Genomic DNA, 24,648 nt, shown 5'->3' with positions numbered 1-24,648 from the left:
TATACGGCACATTTAGATTTCCATACCTGCTCCAGTTGCATTTAATCCCATTTATAGATTTTTACTTGTATGACATGTTTAAATTAGACCACAAAATGTTCTGGTCAAAATCTATCTTAAGCAGTTAAGGCAATACAGAAGGATTGTCTATTTATTCACTTCCACCGCAGCATTGTTGCAGCCATGCAGTCACGTCAGTCAAATTCAAAACTTCTCAATCTCTTAAAAATTTGTCCGGTCTTAATTATAACTTCATCTAGCAAAGATAAGGAACAAAACTGCTGAGTTTTTGCTACATCAAAGAGCTTACAAGCTTCTCAGGCTTTTGCAGGTGGGGGCGATCAAAAGTTCTGTTCGATCTAAAGCTGTTCCCCCGGCTGGAGGCGGCTTCTTCATCTTAATAATAGGAAAATGTTTTATGAAAGAATAAAGATCCAATATCCTTGCAAACATCTTTAAAAAACATATATATTTGCGGCAAAAGATTTAGGGGGCTGATTCAGTCCCCCCTCTACCCTGGGCCCGGACAACTGGCCGGGTTGTCCCCCCCCCCCCGTCGGTAGCAGCGCTCCTGGATGATGTGTTCAGAGCCCATCCCAGCGGGACGAGGCCCAGAGGAAGACCCAGAAATGCTGGAGGGACTATGTTTTTCGGCTGGCATGGGAACACCTTGGGATTCCGCCAGAGGAGCTGGCCCAAGTGGATTGGGAGAGAGGTGTCTGTTCCTCCCTACTGAATCTGCTAACCCTTTGACCCGACCCCGGATAAGCAGAGGGTTAGGGTGGATGTATGGATGGAAAAACGTTTTTGTCTGACAATATGGTCTATCCAGAACTCATCAAGTGGAACAGTTTGAGTTTCAGCAAGTTTAATTTCATAAAAAGTCTTCTTTAAAGAATCTTTTGCTATCCGAAAAAATTATTGACAGATTAATCGATTGGCAAAATAACTGTTAGTTGTGTCTTCTTCTGTCTTCTCAAATCCCCAGTCAGCTTCGACAGAAGGTTGACCACACTGGTTCCGCTTGAGGTTTGTTCACAATTTCATGTAAAAACAGATTTTTTTCTCTTCACTTGTTTGCTCAGTGTGAGAGGCTGGTGCAGTCTTGTCTTGATGTCAAACATTGAGTACTCTGGAAATGATTTTAAGACATGTCAAGACCAAAGCTTGGAAAAAAATTCATTACATTTTTTTCTTATTCTTGACTGTTTTAATGTAAACTGCAAAAAAATGTAGTTGAAGTTGTTGCTGTTACTGTCAGGTCCCCATCTAAAAACCAAATCCCCCCACCTCAACAGTCTGTATTGCGTGACATGATATTAATCTTAATTAATATATGCATAATAATAATAACAATAATAATAAAAAAAAAAGGTAGTAACTAAGAGTCAATCTATTCTTTTTCTTACAAGCTACACTAAGCAGCTACATGATGCCAGAGGATGATGATGTTTTTTTAAGGAGCTAGTGCCCACACCTACTTCTTTCTGCTTGGTTGTTTGCTCCTCCCTTGGTAATAAACACAGAATGTGTTTTGCATTTAACTCTTAAGCAGGGTCAGTTAGATTAGACACACTGGTTATCCTTCACCCTCCTGATCATCTTTCAAGGCATTTAACAAGTCCAACCGCAGGTGAGATAACTTTAAAGGTTCAGATAAGGTTAAGAGTTAAGGCAAATATTCTAGTACCAACAGTATCTCATTAGCTTTGTGTGTCCTTATCTTTATTTTAGCTTCCTATAAGTAAAAACTTCATAATTTTATCTCTAAGACAAATCAATATCTATTGTAGATTACGAGTATATCTAATTGAACTGTAAAAAATATGTTCAGATGAGGCTTATTTGTTAAAATTAAGTCATTTTCAAAAGAAACATCATCTAATTGGTTGTCAAAAATACTTCTTATTACCCATCCCCTGGGTATTAAGCATGTTTTGACATTTCTAATATAATATTTTAGTATGACATTTTATGCTTTCAATAACCAAAACAAATAAAAAAAAATTGTTAGCAGAAATAAAGGCTTGAAAACTACATTATTGGTGTAACAGTTTCATTTAGCAGATTAAGTAACTACAGAAATCATATCTTTGATTATTCCAATTGATTGAAAAAAAACTTGTATGTTGTGTGATTTTGTTTCACCTTGGATTAAAGATAAGGCAGGTACAGTTTTCTTAAAACTATAATGAGGAATTATGTATATCCGTCATTTGATTTATCATTCTAAACAGTGATAGCCATGTTAAACGTAATGGAAAAAAATATCTATGGAAAAAAAAATATTTGGATGTGTCAGTAGAAAAACATGAAGAGGAGGTAAACCCCTTTAACAGAAAATGGTTATACAACTCAATCAAAGTATGTAATCATAGGCTTTTGAAAACATTTCCCTCAAATGTATGCCTTCTATTTAACGGAAACTATTTGCATCCCTGGCATTCACTGCATTAGAATAAAGATGGCTCATTGTTCCTCTAAAATGTTGACTGACATGAACTTGACCCTGCCAACTTGCTATAATAGACAGGCAGGGTGTTATTTCAGGAATTAAGTGTACGAAACTGGGGCTTTCTGCTCAAGTGAACCAAATAAAAAGATGCGGGCTCATTGTAAGGCCACATCAAACATGTTGATTCACTTGAGGCTTAGTTCCTCATTAGCACAGCAATTTACAGTTCATTTTGATGACTTTGCATTAGGAACTGTCATTTTATCATGAAATACAATTAAAATTGACAGCATCCAACCAGTCCAATTGTCCCAGTATACTTCCAGAATGAGAACTCCTTAGACTTTCTAATAAATGTGAATTACTTTATACAGGTGGGAGAATCTGTCTAATGGGCTATTTAGAGAGGAAAACTTTACAGATCTTAACTATTTGGACGACTGACAAGAAAACAGTCATTTTGAAAAATCAATATTTACCTTTAAGCAGCCTAAGAAGTCAGCTTTTGAATGAAAATTAGACTTCAGAGTATATTCATTTATGAGAACACCAAATTACTATTCAGAGCATTTTGTCTGTGCTTCTTGTTAACACGCAACTTGAGCAGCTGTTTGTGTTTGTCTGGGGTTATGATTCCTTTCATTTGCTTTTGGACACATTTACAGGGTGACAGTTATTATTCCAATCGGACGTTTAACTTTACCTAAACAAACCGAAATCCACTTTTAGAGAATTTCATCTTGAAAAAAAATTTAATCAACCAAATCTTTTTCCCTTTTAGCTTTATTTTTAGGATCCATTTTCTGTTTTTCTATTAAATAAAACTATATTATGATACATAAAAGGCATAAGACTCAACAAAGATTTTGTCAATAATTTTTTCCCAAAAAGTTATAAATACTTAAAAATGGCACCATAGTTTTACCACCCACTTTAAGTAGGTGTCTCATAATCTAATTTTATCAGACACCATTTTGACAAAGACACTTCCTCTGGTATATAGTGTTGTTTGGTAAAGAAGTCATGCATAAAGTACGATACTCCAACCTGACAGACAACCTTTCATGCATTCATCCATAATATAAGCAAGCTCTTTCCTTATCATAAGAATTTGGAAAAGTTTGGTGCCTCAGTGCAACAGCTTGGTTTATTCAGTTAAAAAAAAGGAAAGAAAGAAAAATAAAACTGCTTGATATATTAAATATTTTACAGATTTGTAATTATTTATTTCTTACAGATAAAATGGAAAAAGTGGAAGGACCTCCTTTACATATTGAAACCGCTGTAGATAATCAAGATGAACCAGCCCCACCATATCCTGGTCCCTCTTTGGACAACAATGCATTCAACGGCCTGCCACCACAATCTAGATCTGATGGAAAGCCTGAACCTCAGCTTATTGCTCATACCTCTGACCAAACTGTTGATCAGAAAAATCCTCAACAGCAAAATCTGCAGCAAGATGCTCAGCCTTTTTACCAACCTGTGGGTCAGCAATATCCTCAGCAATATTCCAACCCTGCTGATCAACAATATCTCCAGCCAGGTAAGGGATCAGAGACCTTTTTTTTGGTGTCATTACTTTTTTTCTTTCATATCAGGGCTGTTGTGTATATATATATATATATATATATATATATATATATATATATATATATATCATCTGCTTGGAATCTTTAATCTTAGAAACCTAGTTTATGCTTCATTCCATTAATTCTAAAACATATTTTATATCTAGCTCAACAACAACAACAATGTATTCAGTACGTCCCGCAGCAAGCTCAGGTTGTTCAGCCTGGTGAGTGACGGTCAACTTATTTTTAAAATAAATTATAATTGCCTGTAAAATATGTAGTTTATATTATAAAGTGTAAATTATACATACTAGAGCTCCAAAGTTAGTGGTGTGTAATTAAGAAAGTCTGACTGACAGTGAACCAAGTGGTGGTGGTGCAACGGACGCCTACTGATGCTCCAGGGAATATGCACTGTCCACATTGCCAGACCACAGTTGTGACCTCCATCGAACACAAAATTGGCTTTTTTACCTGGTTAACTGCTGGACTGCTGTTTATAATAGGGTAAGTCAAAACTTCAACATGAGCATACATGTAATGTCCTGTGGAAGGCTCAAATGGTTGTAAAAGAATACTGTTAGTATATCAAGAGCAGTGGGCTGCCATCTGATTGAAAACTCTATGTAAAGGACTTTGAGATGACATGTTGATAATTGGCACTATATAAATAAACAGAATTTTATTTACTTTAATTTGGTTTTGTAATATTACAAATAAAACAGACCACAGTGATGTCAGGATTTGGTTGTGGTTTAAGGACCCAAATGCAGAGTCAGGGAGGCAGAGGTGAGTTTCTTTTTGGTTTAATGAAATTTTAACAGATAAACAGCTGAGGCAGGAATCCAAGAATCCAAAAAAAATCAAACATGAAAAAAGTCCAAACAAACCAGAAACTAGGCAGGAATCCAAAAATCTAAAAAATCAAAAACATGAAAACAAAGTCAAACAAATCAGAAACTATGGAGACATCTGGGGGTGAAAACATCACAAGGAGGAGGACTCAGAGAGAGGGAGGGAGCTGAAGGGAGTTAGACGAGGAACCAACACTGAGGAACTGAACAGAGGGTGTATTTATGGGAGACTGAAACAAAGAGAGGACTAACGAGCAGATTGGGAGCAGGTGTGAACAGAGCGGACAGGAAACAGGCAGAACCAGAAATATGACAAGTGAAGGCTAGTCACATTTTTATTCCATAGATCACCTTAGTTCACCATAGATCAACTTATAGACACAATTAGTCAGACATAGATGTCTTTCATTTCAAATAAAAAAGGTCCAGTTCTACTTATTTTTTTTCTTACACTCAAGAGTGACGGAATACCAATTATTCATGGATCAGCTCCGACACTATGAGGCAGTTTTATGCAATTACACATTGCAGAGGATGATGAAAAATGCAAGCAAAATATTATGAACCCTTGTTTAAACCACCTAACTAATAAGATCAAGTAAAACCATGATGAATTGCAGCGATTTAAGATTATTATCATTATTTATGGATTGCAATTTGTTATCCTTTTTACAAGTCAGTGATCAAATTGTGGCCAACCACAGATTTAATTTCTCATCAGCCTAAATAGACACATGACAACATTTACTCTGTACCTTTGTATCATATCTTCCACATCAGGTGCTGGCCTTGCTTCATAATTCCCTTCTTTGTGAATGTCTGCAAGGATGTGCAACATTCCTGCCCACAATGCAACAACGTCCTGCACACCCACAAACTCAGGTGAAAGATAATGTTGAATCCGGCAGCGACATTAAATGTATGCAAGATGTCTATTAAGGTCACATGTACTGAGTTTCCCTCATATCTTATATAATATATCTTATATCATATATTTCCTAATTGAAATGTGACATTACCTTTTGCTAACTGGTGATGCATTGCTAACAGTTTTAATTTAAGACTAATCCTAAATCGAAAAAATTGTTTGTTTTTCTAATATTTTGATTATTTTGAGATTCATGAAAATATATACCACATATATCAATTTGAAATTTAAAATGTGTTATAATAAAATTTTATATATTTAATTGATTTGTTTTGAGATGGGATTTTGTTAGCCTCATTTTTTACTATGAATAGAAATAAAAAAGATCAGCCTAATAGAAAATTTGATTCAAGTTGTATATGATAATAATTAATAAATAAAATTGATTTCTAAAAAATATGAAATGTTTGAATGAATTTTTGTTCATTTCATCACTGGAAGCCATGTTTGCATTGCATTGCTGGGTTACCAAACTACAAAATCCAACAAATATTTCCTTAGTATATAATATTGTTGATCGTGAACCATATTACAGACTTTCTTTAAGCAAAAGAAGTGACATGGTGCAATAACTAAAATCTTGATACAGCTCAAGGTGCCAACATTTATTTGGCTCTGAATAGGTAGAATACATTTTTGTTCATTTAGTTTGTTTCTTTAGAGTAGCTGTGTAGTAAAATAATCTGCATCTCATTTGTAGGGTTTAGCAGCCAGAGAAATTAGAGTTTGGTGAATCAGTAAGAAACTTTCATCATTGGAACTTGGCTGACTGGAAAAAGATGGCCTCCCTCTTATTAAACTAATTCTCCACTAAATTTGGGTACTCAGGTCTTACAGTTCAAGCCTACACTGTTCACCCAGAACTAGAACTAAAAATGGAGAAGCAGCATTTAGTTGCTATGCTACAGTGATCTGGAATAAAGTCCCAGAAGACTGGAAAAGGGCTAAAATCCTGACTTCTTTTAAGTCAAAACCCATTTGTTTAGAGCTTCCTTTGACTGGGGACGTTAAACTGTTAACTCAGGTATTATAATAAGGCTGTGGTCCAAGAGTTCTATTTGTTTTACACATGTTCTTATCTTTATTTGCTATTATTCTTGTATTGTACTTCTATTTTATCATTTAATTCATGTAAACTTTGAATTATCCATGTACTGAATTGTGTTATACAAATAATGCCTTGTTGGTCCTGGGAGCAAACTGGCATTACAAAATCTTAAACATTTATAGAAAGCTTTGAACATTGGTAGCCTTCCAGGCTAATAGCATTATGGTTATATATTATAGCATTACGGTACTGCTGGATGCAGCTAAGACTCCATCAGAATAATGGCACAGCAGTTACATATCTCCTTTTAAAAAAAGAAAAGTAACTGGAAATTAAGAAATAACGGGGGCTGTTCCAATCTCCACAGTGAGTTGCATGAATTGAATCAAGATTGTCTCTCTACCTAAATGCCTGAATCTGTTTTTGAAATTGTCAATTTTCTTACTCAATAAGAAATTTCTTTAATTACTTGACTTGAAAGTATTGCTATTTGTCTTTTAATCTCAGATATTTGTCTTTTAATCTCAGATCACTCTAATAGATTATCAGAAGTTAATCGATGTAAGTCCAAACTTAAAAGTGGTCTTTCTCTGCTACGCAGTATTATTATTATTGCCCTGCAAATGCTAGGACTCTTGTGTACTGGCATGAATTATACACGCTCATGTCTGCTGCAAAATTTGTTTCTTTTTATTTTGTTTTTTTCTCTTCTTTCTTTTTGCTTTACTAGTGTTTATGAGAGGAAAAAAAACAGCTAAGTGAACATACAGTATTTAAGGAGGAATGCAATCCTTCTACGGGAACTGAATGACTCAGACCCAGAGGAGCTAAAAACTTGTCTAACAAGCTTTTCCAGGTTTTTCGGGAATGATTATAAACCCAGGCTGGTAAAGTCAGCAGCGCTGGTGAAATGGTTCCATAAGAGGGCACTAGAGAAGAAATAGCAGCTGTTTTACATTCCCTCCACTCTTCCACTGAGCCTCCTTGTACTGGGGAATATTCTGGATATTCTTTTTTATAATTTTTTTTAGGATTGTTTTTATTCATAATTTATTGTTTTACTTCAATAGCGTCCAGGTAATGTGATCCATTGATAGAAAATCTGCCTAAAATACTAGATGGGCCAGATGAGGCGAACTCACGTTTAATTTCATTTTAAGTCTATATTTTTAGGATTTTCTTTATTCAAAATTTATTTTCTTCTATAGCTTGACTCATTGACAAAAAATCTGCCTGAAATTGTTTTCAAAAGTTTTCTCTCATATAGCTTTCACGTCAGATGACCCACAGACTTAGATTTTTGGGGGGGTTTTTTCTGTTTTTATTGACATAAAACTGTCACAAGTGCAGAGTAACGAAATTAACTCTTAAATTAACAAATCCCTTTTGGGGAGCAGTGGGCTGCCATTGTGCAGCACCCGTGGAGCAGTGTGGGGTTAATGGTCTTTGTTCAGGGACCTAGAGTGGCAGTCCATGGGTGTGGGGCTTGTACTCAGAACCTCTGGAACCCAAGCGCAAAGCCCTAAATCACTAGGCCACCGCTTCCCTTAAATCAGTCTGAAATTGTTGGGGCAGATGAGGCACACTCGTTTTTATTTTCTTTAAGTTTTTTAAATATATTTTGTAATTTCTTACAAAAAAAATGCAGTGTTTTTCTACAATAGATTCCATTTACTTCAATAGCTAAAATTATAAAAGACTTCAAATGAAATAAAAAGTGAGTGTGCCTCATCAGTCCCATCTAGTAGAACAATTTTAGGCAGATTTTGAGTCAGTGGAAAAACAATTGTTCAGTTTGGTATATAAAGCGGAGCATAGAGCGAGTGGTGGAGCGGCGTGCAAGAAACATGGTGGAGCGCAGAGGGGTTTTCAATTCAAAGGCCGGAATGATGATTTCGCTTCGCCCCAGTTTGCTCCAATGCGCTCACAACAATCAATCAAAGTAATTGGAATAGATTTTATTTAAATTCATGTTTCACTTAAAACCTAGGCCAATGCCTATGCTGTAGTCTGTGCCTATAATCTGCTATAGTCTATGTTTCAAATTTACCACGGAATTGCCGAGACGAGGACTTCATATAATGTGATAAAAAGGGGCATAAAATATCATAAAAACATACACTAACTACACTTAACAATACAGTATGGGTTTACATAAAGTGATAGTTGTTTTTGAAAATGGATCTATACATGCATTATACACTATTATCTAATTTATAATGGGATGCGAAGTGACCTTTTATTAATGTAGTCTAGTAAAATAAATAAATAATTAAATAGGAAATGCGGGTGTCATGATGGGTCTAATGTGTTAGGCCCGCATGCAGAAGCACTCACAGAGAACGTAAAAGGTTAAACAGTTTATTGGAGAATAAGCTGTACAGAGATTGGGAAAAAAATGTTCTTCAGCTTGGGGAAGGTCCATCGATCGGTGAACCAGAAGCTCTAGGAGGAGATCAGAGTCTTTTTTGCCCTCATTTCACCAGAAATGAGGGCAAAAAAGAATGCTGGGACCCTTTTCCAGGTGGAAAAGGGTCTCAGCATTCCAGCGCACCTCGTTCTTCTAGCTGGTCCATCTTCACGAGTCTTTTACCACAGTGGTGGTCATAGAAACAAAATAGGCCAGTAAGGTACCAAACAAGAAATACACATAGTTTAGAGCGGATGTAGAATTGACCAATCGGAGGCCTTCTGTCTGTGGTCACCTACCATTTTAAAGAGGTTCACCAGAGTGTCTGTGGAAGGGATGGGGGCATATCTACACTAACTCTGACACACATGCAGACGACCTGGTTTCTGAGTATAAATCAGCCTTAAGAGTGACACTAAAGGGAAAGACAAGTACAAAGCAAGGTTTGTAGCTAAGGGTTACAACCAGAAGACTGGATTGATTATGGTGAAACATTCCTCCCAACAGCAAACTTGACAAGTGTGAGGGTATTGTTACAGAAAGCAGCACAGGACAATCTGTTACTCCTTTAAATGCGTGTAAAAACTGCTTATCTTCATGCACCTATTGATTATGAAATTGACATAGACTAACAAGAAGGATACAAAGATGTACACAGAGATGTAAACACGGATGTCAAATATCATTTCATAAGGTCCATTGTGAACGAGGGAAAAGTAAGTCTGCTATATTGCACTACTGAAGAGATGGGTGCAGATGTTATGAGCAAGCCTGTCACCAAGTTAAAATTGAAAAAGTTTGCAGACACTATATGTTTGGCATTTAAAAAGGGGCAGAAGAGGTCCACATCTATGTTTCATTATTGTGTGTAATTTTTTTTTTTTTTAGTTTCCACAAACTGAATACAATTTCTGTGTACTGTACTCAGTTTGTGTGCAGTGTCTTTTTTCGCCACAGTGTGTCGCTGTGAGACTGGCAACAGGTGTCAGTGCATTTTTGCTTTTTTTCCCTCCCCAATTCCTGTTCTCTGTTATGTTCTCTGCTGTGGAGTCAGTCAGTTAATAAATATGTCAAGAGGGCTAAAGAAGAGATTGCTTCTGTGTCTGTGTTTCCCCCAAGTTCAAAGGTGGTGAAGCTGCAAAGCTCAACAGTCTTAACCCAGATCTTAACCCTAGCCCTAAGCATCACCAACTTAACCATAACCTAAATTGATTTTAAACCTTATACCTAAATCTAGCTCCAAACCCAAGAAGGGAACTTTTTTTGTTTTGTTCTTTTGGAGTCTACACTCCACACCTACTTCTACCTGCCTGCTCTGTTGCTCCACCTTTTGTCAGAAATGTGTTTTGCTGTTATTTTTATCTGCCATCAGATAAATAGGGCACTTGGTTGTCTTGCACCTTTCTGAAGCCATTCCACACACAAAACCACAGGTAAGAAGATTTAAAACCTAGATATATTTTTAACAAACAGATTTAAATCAGTAAAATAAAATAGAGCCTCCAATGAGGCTCAGTTTTCAGATTAAACGTACCAGTTGTAAAAAGTAATAATTTTAAGCTGTATTACTTTTTTTAGCATTGTTTTTTTATTTTTCTCTTGTAATATTCTAATCTTTATGAATGTTTTAAGTAGAAATTATTAATATTAACAGAAATTAAAGCTTGAACATAATCATTTAGATTTGAACTGAGTTACTGAAATAAATGAACTTCAATGATATTCCAATTCATTAAGATGTACTTCTATATGCATTTTTGAATTAATTACTTTGATATAAAGTTTTGGAAGGGATATATATGTCTTAAAACATAATTATGGAAAATGTATGTAAGTGAACAAACAAACAAACAAATTTGAGCGAATGTGATAACAACAAAAAACCAAACTCATAGTTTTAAAAGTTACCAGTGGAACATTTTACACAGATTGTAGAATGGGTTATGTATAAAAATAAAACAGTGTGAACTAATCTTCAGAAAGTAGGTGAACAGGTTCAACAAGGACTTCACTCTTTTGTGCCTGGTGTTTAGTTATCTCCAGTGGATTCCCTTTGGTATTTGCATCACAGGTATTTAAAGCATTGCAAAGAAAATGACTCATTACTTTTTAGAACCTGTTTAATGCTAGCAGTTGCTTCAATCCTACAATGGACCGTATTGTACAATTGTTTGCATTTATATTCAAATCAAATCACTAATGGACTGCCATGTTGTTTTGTGTATTGTCTGTGTGATTGGACAACAGATAAAAGTGTGTCAAACTCTCAAATCAAGGTCAAATAACTAACTCTACACCTATATGGAATAAATTCACAACTTCATTTCAAATATGCGAATTTATTAATAGGAATAATTCAACTCAAGGTTAATGATATATCAGTTTAAAACTTTCAAGCTAGTGAATCTCAATTAATTATCTACTACGTACACTTACAGGAAAAAAGGCAAATGAAAATATTTGAAAAATCCTGATCAATAAGATCAGGTGAAGATATCACAGATAACACAGGATTTTTTTGATAACACATGATTTTTTTGTTTTGAGAAACAAAGTTTATCTTGAAGAGTTTGAAATCTTTTCAAGTGAGCTTTTAAACATATCGAGAGCAATTGGAATGCAATCAGCCCGCACAAAAGCAAAGAGGTTGCTTTTGAAAAATTCTCAAAACATTTTTTTGTAGAATAATATTTTAAAATCTGATCTTATTTTATCAGAAATCAATAACTTTTTAGATAATTAATTCTTAACATTATGTGATTATTCCCAATGAGTTGAAAAAGGCAAAGTAACACTTATGGCAAAGGGTTTTGTTTAGCTTGCCTTTTTCTGACATACCATTAATTCACCACCCCAATATTCAGACAACGCCCCAATAACCCTTTACAAAGACATGCCCCTCTACGATCAGTTGCATCCCCCCACTATGACAGTTTTAAATGTTGCCATTCCGACACAAGTACACTCGTGTGTTGAATAGGGCCACTCTTCACAAGAACTCTGAAAAGATAGCAGCAAGAAGAAGAACTCTACAGGTTGCCAAAGAGATACACAAAGCACACCACAATTATGATAATAACATTATAATCATTATTATAATTATCATTATTACTGTAATTATATGATGCGAAATGTGTGCCATACACATTGTAAAGAGTTCACATGATACTTTTACATCAGTGGATGAAGAGCTTTGCGCCCTGTGCAGGACCTTGCGCACCTGACACATAGCTGACAGCACATTCCCATTACCAGGAGAAAAACCTATAAAATCTGCAGAACAGCAACCCTGCTTGAAATAAAGTAACCTCACTTTAAATTAAATGTAAATAAATTTTAGAGAAGAGGCTTAAAGCATGTTAGCCCCTGAAGCCACTGGCATCTGTATTAGTGTTATTACATTGTTTGGTTTTAAATACAGTAGAAACACTTTGTCATGCTTGCATCTCTGCTTCTGTCTCCTTGAACCCCAGTCGGCCTCAGCAGATGGCCGCTCACACTGAGCCTGGTTCTGCTGGAAGTATCTTCCTGTTAAAAGGGATTATTTCCTCTCCACTGTTGCTAAAAGCATGCTTAGTGTGAGGGATTGCATTTGAGGGAATGAGTCAATGCAATCAACTGGTTTTGCTTAGAAAGAAAACGTTGAATCACTTTGTATGATCTGGTAACTGTAAAGTGCCTTGAGATGACATGTGTTGTGAATTGGCGCTATATAGATAATCTGAATTGAAACGACCCGGCTCATAGCCCATTACAAAACCCACTAAGACAAAAATCTAAAGTAAATAATGGAAATTTTAATAGAGAATAATCTTTGAGTTGTTTGTGCTCATGAAACAACCAAGGTTGGTAAGCTTCCCCCATTCTCTAGGTGTCAGAGAAAGAAGAAAGAGATCCTATGGCAAACCACAATAGGACAGTTGTTTCTGTAGATCCTGAAAAGGTTTCCCCAGCAGCACAATATATAATCTGTTAATTTTGAGAACATCAGCAAAAATAAAAAGTGCAATGTTTCAAATAAAAAAAAAAAAGTTAAAATCAGCAGAATAAACCGAGTCCGATCGCCCCAGCACTCATCTGCACAATTGGAACACCTCAATCAAATATAGTGCCAACTTTTCTCTTATTGCACATGTTTACTGTACTGTATATTATTTGACCATATTCAATTTTTTATGCACACTGGAACAGATATGCAGCCAAATATTTGGTGGATGTTAGGTAATTCCCCCTAAAGTCCACTCGGAAAATATTAAATAAATAGAACAATAAGAAAGCTCTGCTTTGACTGAGTATAATGAATCATGGTATACATGTAACTTCTTAAAAGCTACAGAAAAGTCTACTGGAGCCCTGGTTGAAACTCTATGGAAAAACTTTTTGGATTAAGCCACCATTTTTACAAGCACTTTCTACATATGGCTTTTGACTTGCAGTCTTATGCATCGGAGATCAAAAGTTATCAGCTGCAAATGCAGCCTTGCAATACATGATACAAGTAGCTCCCACAAAAAGATGGATGTTGAACAACCTCGTACTTGAGGGATTGTCACTGCTGTCCTGACATCTTCTTGCTTCTGCAAAACAGGTTATCAGGTGTCAGTAAGAGAAGCCATAATGGCTAGCCATTTGTCTAATTTTGCAGGTGTGAGTCTGAGTGAATGATAGGGATAGGAAAAATGTTTTTCCCACCCCAATTCATACCCATTAAACCTTTCCACATTTCCTCCTTTCATAAACGTGTAAAGGTCAGTGTGGTGTTGTTCTAAATGAATAAGAAATGTCAGACTGGTGCTTCTTCAAGTATGTGAGACCTACTGAAGAAGCAGCAGAGTGACATTCCACTCTTTCTGAATCGAGATGACACACCCACTTGACAAATCACCTAAACAATGAAACACAGGGAAGATTTATCTACAACTAATCTCAACTGATAACCAGTTTTTATGCAGTGGTGTGGATCAAAGCCGATTCATACATGTAACTTAAAAAGCTTGGTGTCACAATTGGTGTCACAATTTCATTAAGAAGGGCTTACCCATACTTCAGACACGTTTTCTAAACTCTTAAACCAGACTCGCACCTACAAAACACAATTTGCAAATGGATAACTCTCTTCTCAAAAATGCATTTTGTTAAATGTATACTAACTTCAAAATATAACACACTTTTCTCTGCACACACTATCTTTACCAAAACACTGAACATCTGACTCAAAATGAAATTATTCTATCAAAGAATGACACTTGTTTTCACTTCACAAAATACATGCAGTCAATCAAAGTGCACCAGGTTTCAAAATACTGGCTATTGTTGACATAAAAAAAAACTACATAGACTTTCATGTTTCAGTTTTACAGGTATTTGCATGCAAACTTGCATTCCGTTTTTACACTAAATTTCTTGGTTGGTAACTATATGTCCACATATACAGTAATGCTCGCATTCAAAAGCATTCCAGTAAAAAGCAAATCCGTTTTTTTTTTCTGTACTGTTTACTAAAGGAGGCACGGTAGAAACACGGTTTGATAGAGCAGAAAAAAGTTTTACAGTATTTCTTACAATGAAAAAAATATCTGTGAAACACACAAGACCACTCTGAACAAAAAGAACAACAGAGACAAGTCCAGATAAATATTGGGGGAATAAACTAAATAAAAAGCACAACATTGCTATAACAGATAATTACAAAGGTCCTCATGTTTTCACCCTCCCAATACTGCTCTGGAAACAGGTGCTGGTGGAGATCATTGAGAAAGGCAAGGATGCACTCAGTATTATAAGGTCCAACCTGACATCTGTGAAGGAGTTATCCTGCATCTGCAATTGCTGCACACATGATAATGTTTGCCCCTCTCTGCGCTGGCACATCAACTGTGGCTCGTTTTCCAATTACATTTCGTCCACGTCGACTCCTCTTAGCCAGATTGAATCCTGCCTCATCTATATATATATATATATATATATACGGTATATATATATATATATATGTATTCATGAGGGGCCTGGTTGGCCTCCAATTCCAAAACTCTGAAACAAAGTTTAGGTAAATCATGTCATTACTATAATCCATACTGTACTGTAACCTATAACTGTGTAGGTTAAGTGCAAAGCTTATAGAACTGGACATTGAATTGAATATACACTATACCTGGGCATATTGTTTTCATCGCTCCTTGACTCTCACTGTTCCTCTCAAAGGGAACAGGGTAGAGCTGCTTCATCCACACTCTGTGTTTGGAGAATGTCCGCGTAATGGTCGAGAGGCAGATGCTATCGATGTTATCAAATATCTCATGGTCCTCCACAATCCTAGTTTGAATTTCATGCAGTTTTATTGCAGTTTGCAACAACTATTTCTACAATGGCCAGCTGTTGATTGTTATTGATGAGCTTTCCTCTTCCCCGTGAGGGTGGAAGACATTGAATTCTTTACAGGGACAAAAAAAACAAACATATGCATTACTGTATGACCTTATTGAAATGTCAAGTGAAAATAGAAACGATCCATGTAAAATGCAATACTTACCTGTTGGTTTGCTGAAAGATGCATATAAAGGAGGCAACCATTGACTGCCTCAAATTGGGCTGCACTCTTTCACCAGCCTCTCTTAGTTAAAGACCATGGTTGATTACATGGTAAATGAATGTTGCACGAATTTCATCATTGATTACTGTTCTTGGAGCCACTGGATTGCCTCCACCACGCATTCTTACACCTCCAACTTGCCCTCTCCTTGGGCCTTCTATTCTCCCTTGGCCCCTTGCTCTTACTCTTCCTTGTCCAGACATTACAGTTCTTTTTATGTTTATTTTTCCAAAAACATCACTCCTCAAAGTCTTCCTTTTATATATACATGTCAATGTAGTAGAGGAAAAACACCCTGGCACTGCAAGTCTTAGCCAGACTGGAATCATCTGTGGTTGGCCCAATTTACCCAACATAAATCAGCTATGTGTCAATTATTTAAATGTTTGTTTATTATCAGCCGAGGTTTATTGTTTTAGAACGATATTATTGCAGAAACAGAGGTTTTTATACTGTATCTAAGGTTTGAAATAACGTTTTTGCTATTGTGGGATGGTGTGTGTAAATACTACAAAAACAATCCATAATTTTGTTGGGAGATATAGTGTGTCTATTAAGAAAATTTAAGCTTTGTGGAAATGTGTTTACTGACTATATGTTGTGTGAAAACAACATGAAATGTGTGAATGGTATGGCCATGAAAGACCGATACTGTGCTGTGTTTAGAGATTTGAAAATGTGACAACTGATTTGACAAAAGCTTGTCAGTGACTGAAAAAACTGTAATCCTGCTTACTACTGTACCTTAAAAGTCAGAAGTACTGATGACACATTCAATATTTTAATGCTTTCCTGTGCTATCTCTTACTTCCTTGGCAGGTAAAATGGAAAAAGGTGAAGGACTTCCTCTAGATAGTGCAGTTGTACAAGATATTCCAGGTATTCCATATTTCCCAGCTCCAGTTTTAGAATATCTTTTTTTTTTTGTTTCTGCTGTCAATGTTCTGTAGTTGTTCCCATGTTAGTTCAATCTTATGGGGATTAAGTTCATGGTTTAATACTGAATTCTTTATACATTATGTATAGTCATTTTAGATTCTTCTCTATCTTTTTGTTCAATTCAATTCAGTTTATTTATGTAGTACCAATTCACAACATATTTCATATTTCTCAAGGCAATTTACGGTTCACCAGATGATACAGTCAAATTGATTCAAAGTTTTCTATCTAAGGAAAACCATTTGATTGCATGAACTAATTGACAAAAAGCCTTCACACTAAGCATGCTTGTAGTAACAGTGGTGAGAAAAAAAAAACTTTTAACTGCTGCTGAGGCCAACTGGGGAGGCAGACTCAGGGAGACAGAAGCAGACATACAGAAAGAAGCAGAGATACAAAAGGCAACTAGAAAAGATGGCCCCGTCCAGGCAGACAAGCTCCAAGCCAGCTCCCATGTCAAAGGATGAACAGAGCACATTCAGCCAGTCACAGTCAGAGAAACAGGACTACACTGAAAAACAGGCTGATCTCGAACATCAGTAAACAAATGTGTTTATGGCAGCAGCACAGCTGATATTTCTCTCCAGGGTGGTGTCACAGCCAAACAGGAACAGACGAGGCAAAGCTACTATGAGAAAAAGCAGAGAGAGTTTAATGTTACAGATTGAACTAACATGTTCTGAAGAGTGGGAGAATAGAGAGAGACTTAAGCAGAATGATGAAAAAAGGGTCCCTATGTCCTCCAGAAGTCTAAGCCTAACCCAGCATGATTATAAAGATACTCTACTAAGGATAACATTAGACACTCTTAACTATAAGCTTTATCAAAATGGAAAGTTTTAAACCTACCCTTAGAAGTAGACAGGGTGTCTGCCTCACAGACTAAAACTGATAGTTGGTTCCACAGGAGAGGAGCCTGATAACTGATAACTCCCCTTCTATTTTTTGAACTTCTCGGAACCACTAGTGAACCTGCAGAGTGAGAGCAAAGTGCTCTGTTTGGAACATAAGGAACAATCATAACAGGAATCATTAATAGGAAGCCAATGAAGAGAAGCTAGGATAGGAGAGATATGATGTTATGTTTATTCAATGATTATTATAAAGTTAATGTGTGTGCATATGAAACATTGAAGAAATAAGATGCTACATTCTGTCCTGTGATTTTATGACCTGCCTCTCAGTCAGTTGGTCATTCTAGGGTCATAGGACCCACCCCATTGTGTCATGTTCTGTTAATAAGACTCTGCTGCTCTGGTGGGGGACAGAAACGTGGTGAAATGTGAGCAGGCAGCCTTTCTCCTCCTGCAGGAAGCTGTGTTTGAAAATCCCTTGGTGTGTCAGATTTTTTGTCCTATATGAACTCACAATTTTTTGAAGCTAACATATGATCTCTCTTTTTAATGTCCATCAGAACAGCAGCATTTGTGGCAGCAGCATTTTGGATCAGCTGAAGGCTTTTAACTACAGTTTGCGGACTTCCTGATAGTAAAGAATTACAATAGTCCAGCCTTGATGTAACAAATAACCGGACTAGTTTCTCAGCATCACACTTGGACAGGATATTTCTATTTTTTGCAATATTGCACAGATGAAAGAAGGAAATTCTAAAAATCTCTTTGATATGGAATTTAAATAACAGGTCCTGGTCAAAAATAACACCAAGAGTTTTTACTTTATTATCTGGAATCAGTTTAATCCCATCCAAATGAAGTGATTGACTAATCAGCTTCTTTTTCAAAGACTCTGGTCCAAAGACTATTACTTATATTTTGTCTGTATTCAGGAGCAGAAAATTAAGAGACAGCCAGGTTTCTATATCTTCAAGTCGGTAATCTATGGGTTAGTTTCATCTCGATTTTTAGACAGATATAGCCGAGTATCATCAGCATAACAGTGGAAATTAAACCCATGCTGTCTAATAAATCTACCAATTGTGAGCATATAGTAAAGAGAATTGGTCCTAGCACTAATCTCTATTTGATAATGATCTGCTAAATGAAATCTTCTTTCGGGGGAGGGGAACCCTATTTAAGTAATCCTGAAGGTTATTAAAAAGTGGTCAGAAAGTATGAAGATGAGAATGTGTGGGACTATTCACATTTTGATCTAAGCCAATAGCATCTAAGATACCATTAAATGCTGCATTTAAGCTATCACCGTCAATGTCAGCATTAATGTTAAAATCCCCCACTATGATAACCCTGTCAGTATTTAACACCAAATCAGATAGGAACTCTAAAAGTTCAGAGTAAGGACCTGGTGGATGATACAAAGGTACAAGAAGAGGTTTTCTTGCTTTGCAGTTTCGATGAGAGAAACTAAGGGTTAAATGTTCAAAAGAGTTGTAGTTATTAACTTTCTTTGGAGTAATCAATAAGTAGGACTTAAAGACTGTTGCTACTCCTCCTACTTGCCCAGAATTTCTGGGTATGTAAAAATTTAAATAGCTAGAAGGAGTTACCTGATTTATGCTTAAATAATCCTCTTGCTGCAGCCAAGTTTCTTTAGGACAACATAAATCAGTGTGGTTACCACAAATCAGGTCATTTATTAGCAGACTTTTTGAAGAAAGAGATCTTAAGTTAAGTAAACCACATTTAATCGTTTTAACTTTTTCCCCAATCTGAGTTATTTTAATTTAAGTTAGATTATCATGATTTGCTCCTTTGGGAATCTTTTTGTTCGTGGGCAAGACACTGTGTGGATGGAGCAATGAGAGGTAACAGTAGACAAGCTGCAGAGAGGTGTGTTAAACTATGACTCTGCTTCCTGGTCTGCACCCTGGGTTGTCAGAGATTTGGAGGACTAAAAATTTTTGCCAGATTCCTAGATATTCAATATGTGTACTTGTGCATTCTCATGTGCTTGTGTACTCGTGAAACGTCATCAACCTCAGCCCTAGTACTGTTCCAATTCAAAAGAACCGCAGACCGAGAACAGACAAAGTCCCAGGATGTTAATCTCATGTACATGTGTATATATATATATATATATATATATATATATATATATATATATANGCTGCTGAAAGCGAGGCAGAGTGTGCTAGCAGATGAGGAAGTGGAACTCTGGAAGTCCGCCTTCCTCGGCGGTGTCTCTGGATGGATTGTACGGTCACCACCATTTCGTAGGCCGGATCTCACTGAACTCTGTGTTAAGCTGTCCTTGATGGTAGCATAATAATTGTGTAGTAGTGTAGGATAACATAAATACACACCATATGAATGAATAAATATATAAATGAATAAATATATTCATATATATTCATATATATAGTATATTCATATATATTCATATATATAGTATATTCTTTCTTTTTTTATTGTATATTTATGTTATCCTTTGCTGTATTTTCTTTAACATCTTTGGCAGATAAAAAGATGGGAAAAGATGAGGGGCCTCCCTCAGTTGAACCAGATATTCCAAATAGCCCAGCACCACCATATCCTGGCTCCCCTTTGGACAGTAACATGGTATTCAATCTACCCACACCTGATGGTCAGCCAGCATCTGAGTCTTTTGTTTCTCAACCTGATACTAAACAGCAGTATCCTCAACAGCAATTTACCCAGCCCGATGCTGTACAGTATCAACAATCGGCTGATCCGCCATATCCTCAGCAGCAATTTGCTCAGCCTGATATTCAGCAGTATCCACAAGCTTTTGATCAGCAATATCCTCAGCAGCAATTTCCCCAACCTGATGCTCAGCAATATCAACAAACTGATTATCAGCAATATCACCAGCAGCAATTTCCCCAGCCTGATGCTCAGCAATTTCAACCACAATATGTTATGCCTGGTAAGATATCAGACATGATCTTTGGTGTCAATTGTTTTGCATTTATGCAGTTATTACCAGGCATTTAGCTAGTTTCTTTGTCCAGTTAATTATAATTTAAATCCTTTTCTATGTCTAGTTCAGCCACCGCAAACACAACCACAACCACAACAACAACCACAAGTTGTGCAAATCGTTAACCAACATCATGTTGTCCAGCCAAGTAAGTGACATTATTAGTTACTTTTTATAAATGTATATAGATATCTAAATATACAAATGTATGAGTTGTGTGTCATTAACTAAAGTTTGCCAATAGTGAACCAGCCGGCAATGGTGGTGCAACAAATGCCCACTGAACATCCTGGAACTATGATATGTCCACATTGCAGGAGCCAAGTTGTCACTGTAATTAGTTACAAAGTAGGCTGCTACACCTGGATCATTGTTGGAGTGCTGTTTGCATTTCTGTAAGTAGAAACTTGAACATGAAAATATGCATAAAGTTGGTCGTGGATTCAAATTGTTGTACCAATTACTGATGTTAGAACTGAATCAGCAATTCTCTCTGTTAGATTTCTAGAAATACAAGTAGTACAGCTCAAAATACAGTTAAAAAAAACTTCTTAAGTATTTAATTGTACCACTTTACTTCAGTCTGTTTTGAAAGGTAATTTAGCGATTTATTGATGCTATCATAATGCTGCTGGTAGACTTAATTGGGTAAACTGTTAATTCTTTAGTAAGGTGTCACAGTTTTAAAATTGGAGGCTAAGTTAAGCCGTGTCTATTTTCAGCTGTATATGACCAGATGATATTATTATAATGCCCAACTGAAGATAAAGTAAGAAAAATATTATTCTAGTCTTAGCTGGTGACTGCTGCCTCTCACTGCTGTTAAAGTCAGTGTTGCTGAGACTTTTCTAAACAAAGCTCTGTCTTTAAAACTAAATGTATCTTTTAAGTCCAAAGAAAACAGAGTTTTTAGTTTTAATAGACAATTGAAGAATTGTAGAATATCTATAATTCTCTGTGAAGCAAAGGTTAAGCCAAAAAAACAGTCATAAAATAAAGCTGTCATTGTTCCAATCCTCACTTATAATCATGAGATATGGGTGAAGACCATGGGGGGCTTCAACCACTACATCGAAAGAAGTTACTTCTCTTTCATAGCATTTGTTTCGTGTCTCACATTGGGAACAGAAGCTCCTTTGAAATCACGCCAGCCAGGATTGGCTGGACAATAATCCTTTCAGTCGCACTGAGGGCAGAGTCCCTCCCCCTATATATAGGGCTGAGATCACTGAGGCTCCACACACTGGCTCACAAACTAATCATTTGGAGCAGCAGACATTTTCGTCTTTGTAGGCCACCCATTTCCAGGGAGTGCAGAACTGTGTAACAGATCGTCTCTCCAGGGAGAATACCATGTATGCAGAGTGAAAACTCCACCCAGAGGTGGTAAGGATGGTCTGGCAACGGTTCGGTCAGCCATCCATAGACCTCTGGCCTCATGTTTTGCTTTATGTGTTTCCCCCAATAGCTCTCATCCCGCCTACATTAGCCAGGGTGTGAGGAGACGGTCTGACAATGATTATCATTGCACCCAATTGGCCAGCGAGCATTGGTTAATGGGTATTGCAAGGACAGATTTTTCACCCCCAACCATAAAGACTAGCTCTGTGAGCTTGGCCTGTGAGTGGTTTAACCTACAGTCTGCAGGTTAAACTACAAAAATATTATTGAGACAATACAGGATGATAGAGCTCCTGCAACACGATCTCCGTATGGATATACAGTAATTGGTCAGTTTTAAAATAAATGAAGAGCTTTCTTCACTAGTAAGGTCTATCAAGCAGCAATTTCAGTCTGCCACATAGGCTTTGAGGGGAGAACTGTTGGCCAGCATTCCGTGGTGTGCCGGGAGCTTGAAGGAAGCTCCCTCTTTCCGTACTCTGTCATTGCAAGGAAGAGGTGATCGCTTTTTGAATAACTGTCAGCACAGTGTCAGCCCTATATATAAGGGGAGGGACCCTGCTCTTGCTGACACTGACAGGCTTATTGTCCAGCCAATCCGGGCTGGCGCAATGTAAGAGGAGCTTCTGATGAGGGCTGAAGGTGTTTCCAATGTGAGACACTCACTCATGCTACTCAGAGAACAAGGGTTATGAAAGTAATCAAAGTTTTTTAGTCCTTAGCTCATCATGATTGTAGATAATACGGTAATTAGTTTGATGTTGGATACAGCAACAACTTCATATTTATGAATTATTGCAACAAAGAAATGTTGAAAACGCGTCAAAGAATATTCTGAACCAAAATATTGAGTTTGTTTATCAGTTTTAATTATCAATATGATCAAATATTGCCCTGTCTGTTTTTATCCCATCCTCCTCAACAGATGCTGGCCTTGTTGTTTGATTCCCTTTTGTTGCAACTCTTGCAAGGATGTGGAGCATTCCTGTCCACAATGCCACAACAAACTGTACACCTATGAACGAAAATGAGACAAAGGTTTCAATCCTACAGTGACTGAATAAGATGATGAATCTCATTAAGGTCGACTGTAAAACATTTATGAAGTTTCCCTGATATATTTTACCAAATTGTTAAAAGATGGCATTAACTTGTGCTCGTTTTACTCTATGATACGACATTGTTAATGAATTTGATTTAATAGCTTGGTGTAATCATTTATTAAAGATAAAGAATGTATTGCTTGCTCCTCTGGATATTGTTTCCATATTGTTTCTTGTCAGATTACTTATTCTAACATTAAACGTTTTTTTTTTAATATACCTTCATGTATATTAACCTAAAGAAAGCTTTTGGAATATATTGAAAGATATCTAAACCTTAATTTCATGAATCACTTCATACATCAGAAATGTATATGTTGATCAAAAATGTAATATACTGAAAGCCTTTTATAATCATGCAGTTAGATCATATCCTACTCTGATAATGCTGTTGACTTTATAATACATGCTTGAATAATTAATAATCAGTGATTAAACTGGAGACCAATGCTCAAATTCATTCCTTTATTTAGTTATTTTGAGACACATGAAAATGTTGGCCAAAAAAACCCCAAAATAATATCAATGTAATTATATCTTTATATTCTGTTCTTTAATTAAGGCAGGAATGTGGCTTTATACGCAAAAGCTGATTTGACTGAAACAGCATATAACATCTAAAGAAATATTAATACCTCCACCAAGGAGGCTATTCTTGGTTTTTAATGTTGGTTTGCAAGTTAGCAGGACACCTGAAAAGTCATGAATGGATTTTAATGAAATTAGATGTAAAAGTTGGAAAATCCAAACTTTTGCTGCTCAATACATATAATGTAAGTACAGTTTGCTTATGTGTAAATTCTAAATTAAGACGGTTTCCTTCAAAATGATTCATTATAAATTTTCATGTCAGGTTTAAAAAAAAATCAAAGGGAAAGAGGCAGTGCTCAATGACTCATAGGTAAGATAAGAACAAGCTAATATTAATGATCTTCCATATTGCTAGTATTACTGGCTAGTTACTTCTATTAATTTGTGCTAGTTATAGATGCTTTAAATCAAACTAGGTAATATATTAATAAATGTTATAGGGTTGCTGAATGGTGATATGACAGAAACCAGATATCATAGCAGTTTATTTCTTTGAAGGACAGTAGAAAGAGCACCTTATTTAAAGATTATTATGTTCAATAAGCTAAGATGAACAGCACTGTCATGATTTTACTAACAGAGAGACCAGGGAAAAGTTTAACAGGTTTATTAGAACAATGACATGTGTCCAAAGCTGAACACTGAAAGGTGAGGGAACTGAAAGGTGAGGGGAAGACACTGCGGTTAGTTCAGGCTCAGTGGGAAATTAGAATCTTGGGCTTGAAGAGGAGGAATAGGTTGCAGACTCATGTTTCCAACAAAAGGTGTCCTTTATAGAATCCAGTCTGCGTGTGATGTTCCAGTGAAGTCTTGTTTGATGTTGGGTGGACAGGGTTTACTCAGACTGCGGTTGTTCCTTGGTGAACGGAGAAGCTGACTGCCACTCAGATTTCCTGCG

The 24,648-nt window shown here is 36.4% G+C and overlaps 2 protein-coding genes across 2 annotated transcripts; both read left to right on the top strand.

Moving 5' to 3' along the window:
- The first annotated feature begins 1,521 nt into the window (after positions 1-1,521).
- LOC107082435 (lipopolysaccharide-induced tumor necrosis factor-alpha factor homolog) lies at positions 1,522-6,016 on the top strand. The gene is made up of 5 exons (XM_015371118.1): positions 1,522-1,633; positions 3,693-4,001; positions 4,194-4,253; positions 4,389-4,536; positions 5,664-6,016. The coding sequence occupies exons 2-5, from the start codon at positions 3,698-3,700 to the stop codon at positions 5,767-5,769; spliced, it is 618 nt and encodes a 205-aa protein (XP_015226604.1). The 5' UTR covers positions 1,522-1,633; positions 3,693-3,697; the 3' UTR covers positions 5,770-6,016.
- A 4,600-nt stretch (positions 6,017-10,616) lies between these two features.
- Positions 10,617-23,341, top strand: LOC107082433 (cell death-inducing p53-target protein 1 homolog). Its single transcript, XM_015371116.1, has 7 exons — positions 10,617-10,702; positions 16,678-16,737; positions 20,173-20,273; positions 20,361-20,606; positions 20,737-20,803; positions 20,900-21,050; positions 22,982-23,341. The coding sequence occupies exons 2-7, from the start codon at positions 16,683-16,685 to the stop codon at positions 23,085-23,087; spliced, it is 726 nt and encodes a 241-aa protein (XP_015226602.1). The 5' UTR covers positions 10,617-10,702; positions 16,678-16,682; the 3' UTR covers positions 23,088-23,341.
- The last annotated feature ends 1,307 nt before the right edge of the window (positions 23,342-24,648 follow it).

Source organism: Cyprinodon variegatus, unplaced genomic scaffold (assembly GCF_000732505.1).
Source record: "Cyprinodon variegatus isolate N-32 unplaced genomic scaffold, C_variegatus-1.0 Scaffold54, whole genome shotgun sequence".
Taxonomy (NCBI): Eukaryota; Metazoa; Chordata; class Actinopteri; order Cyprinodontiformes; family Cyprinodontidae; genus Cyprinodon; species Cyprinodon variegatus.
The sequence above is the reverse complement of the archived record's forward strand: the minus strand, read 5'-3'. Positions and strand labels throughout refer to the sequence as shown.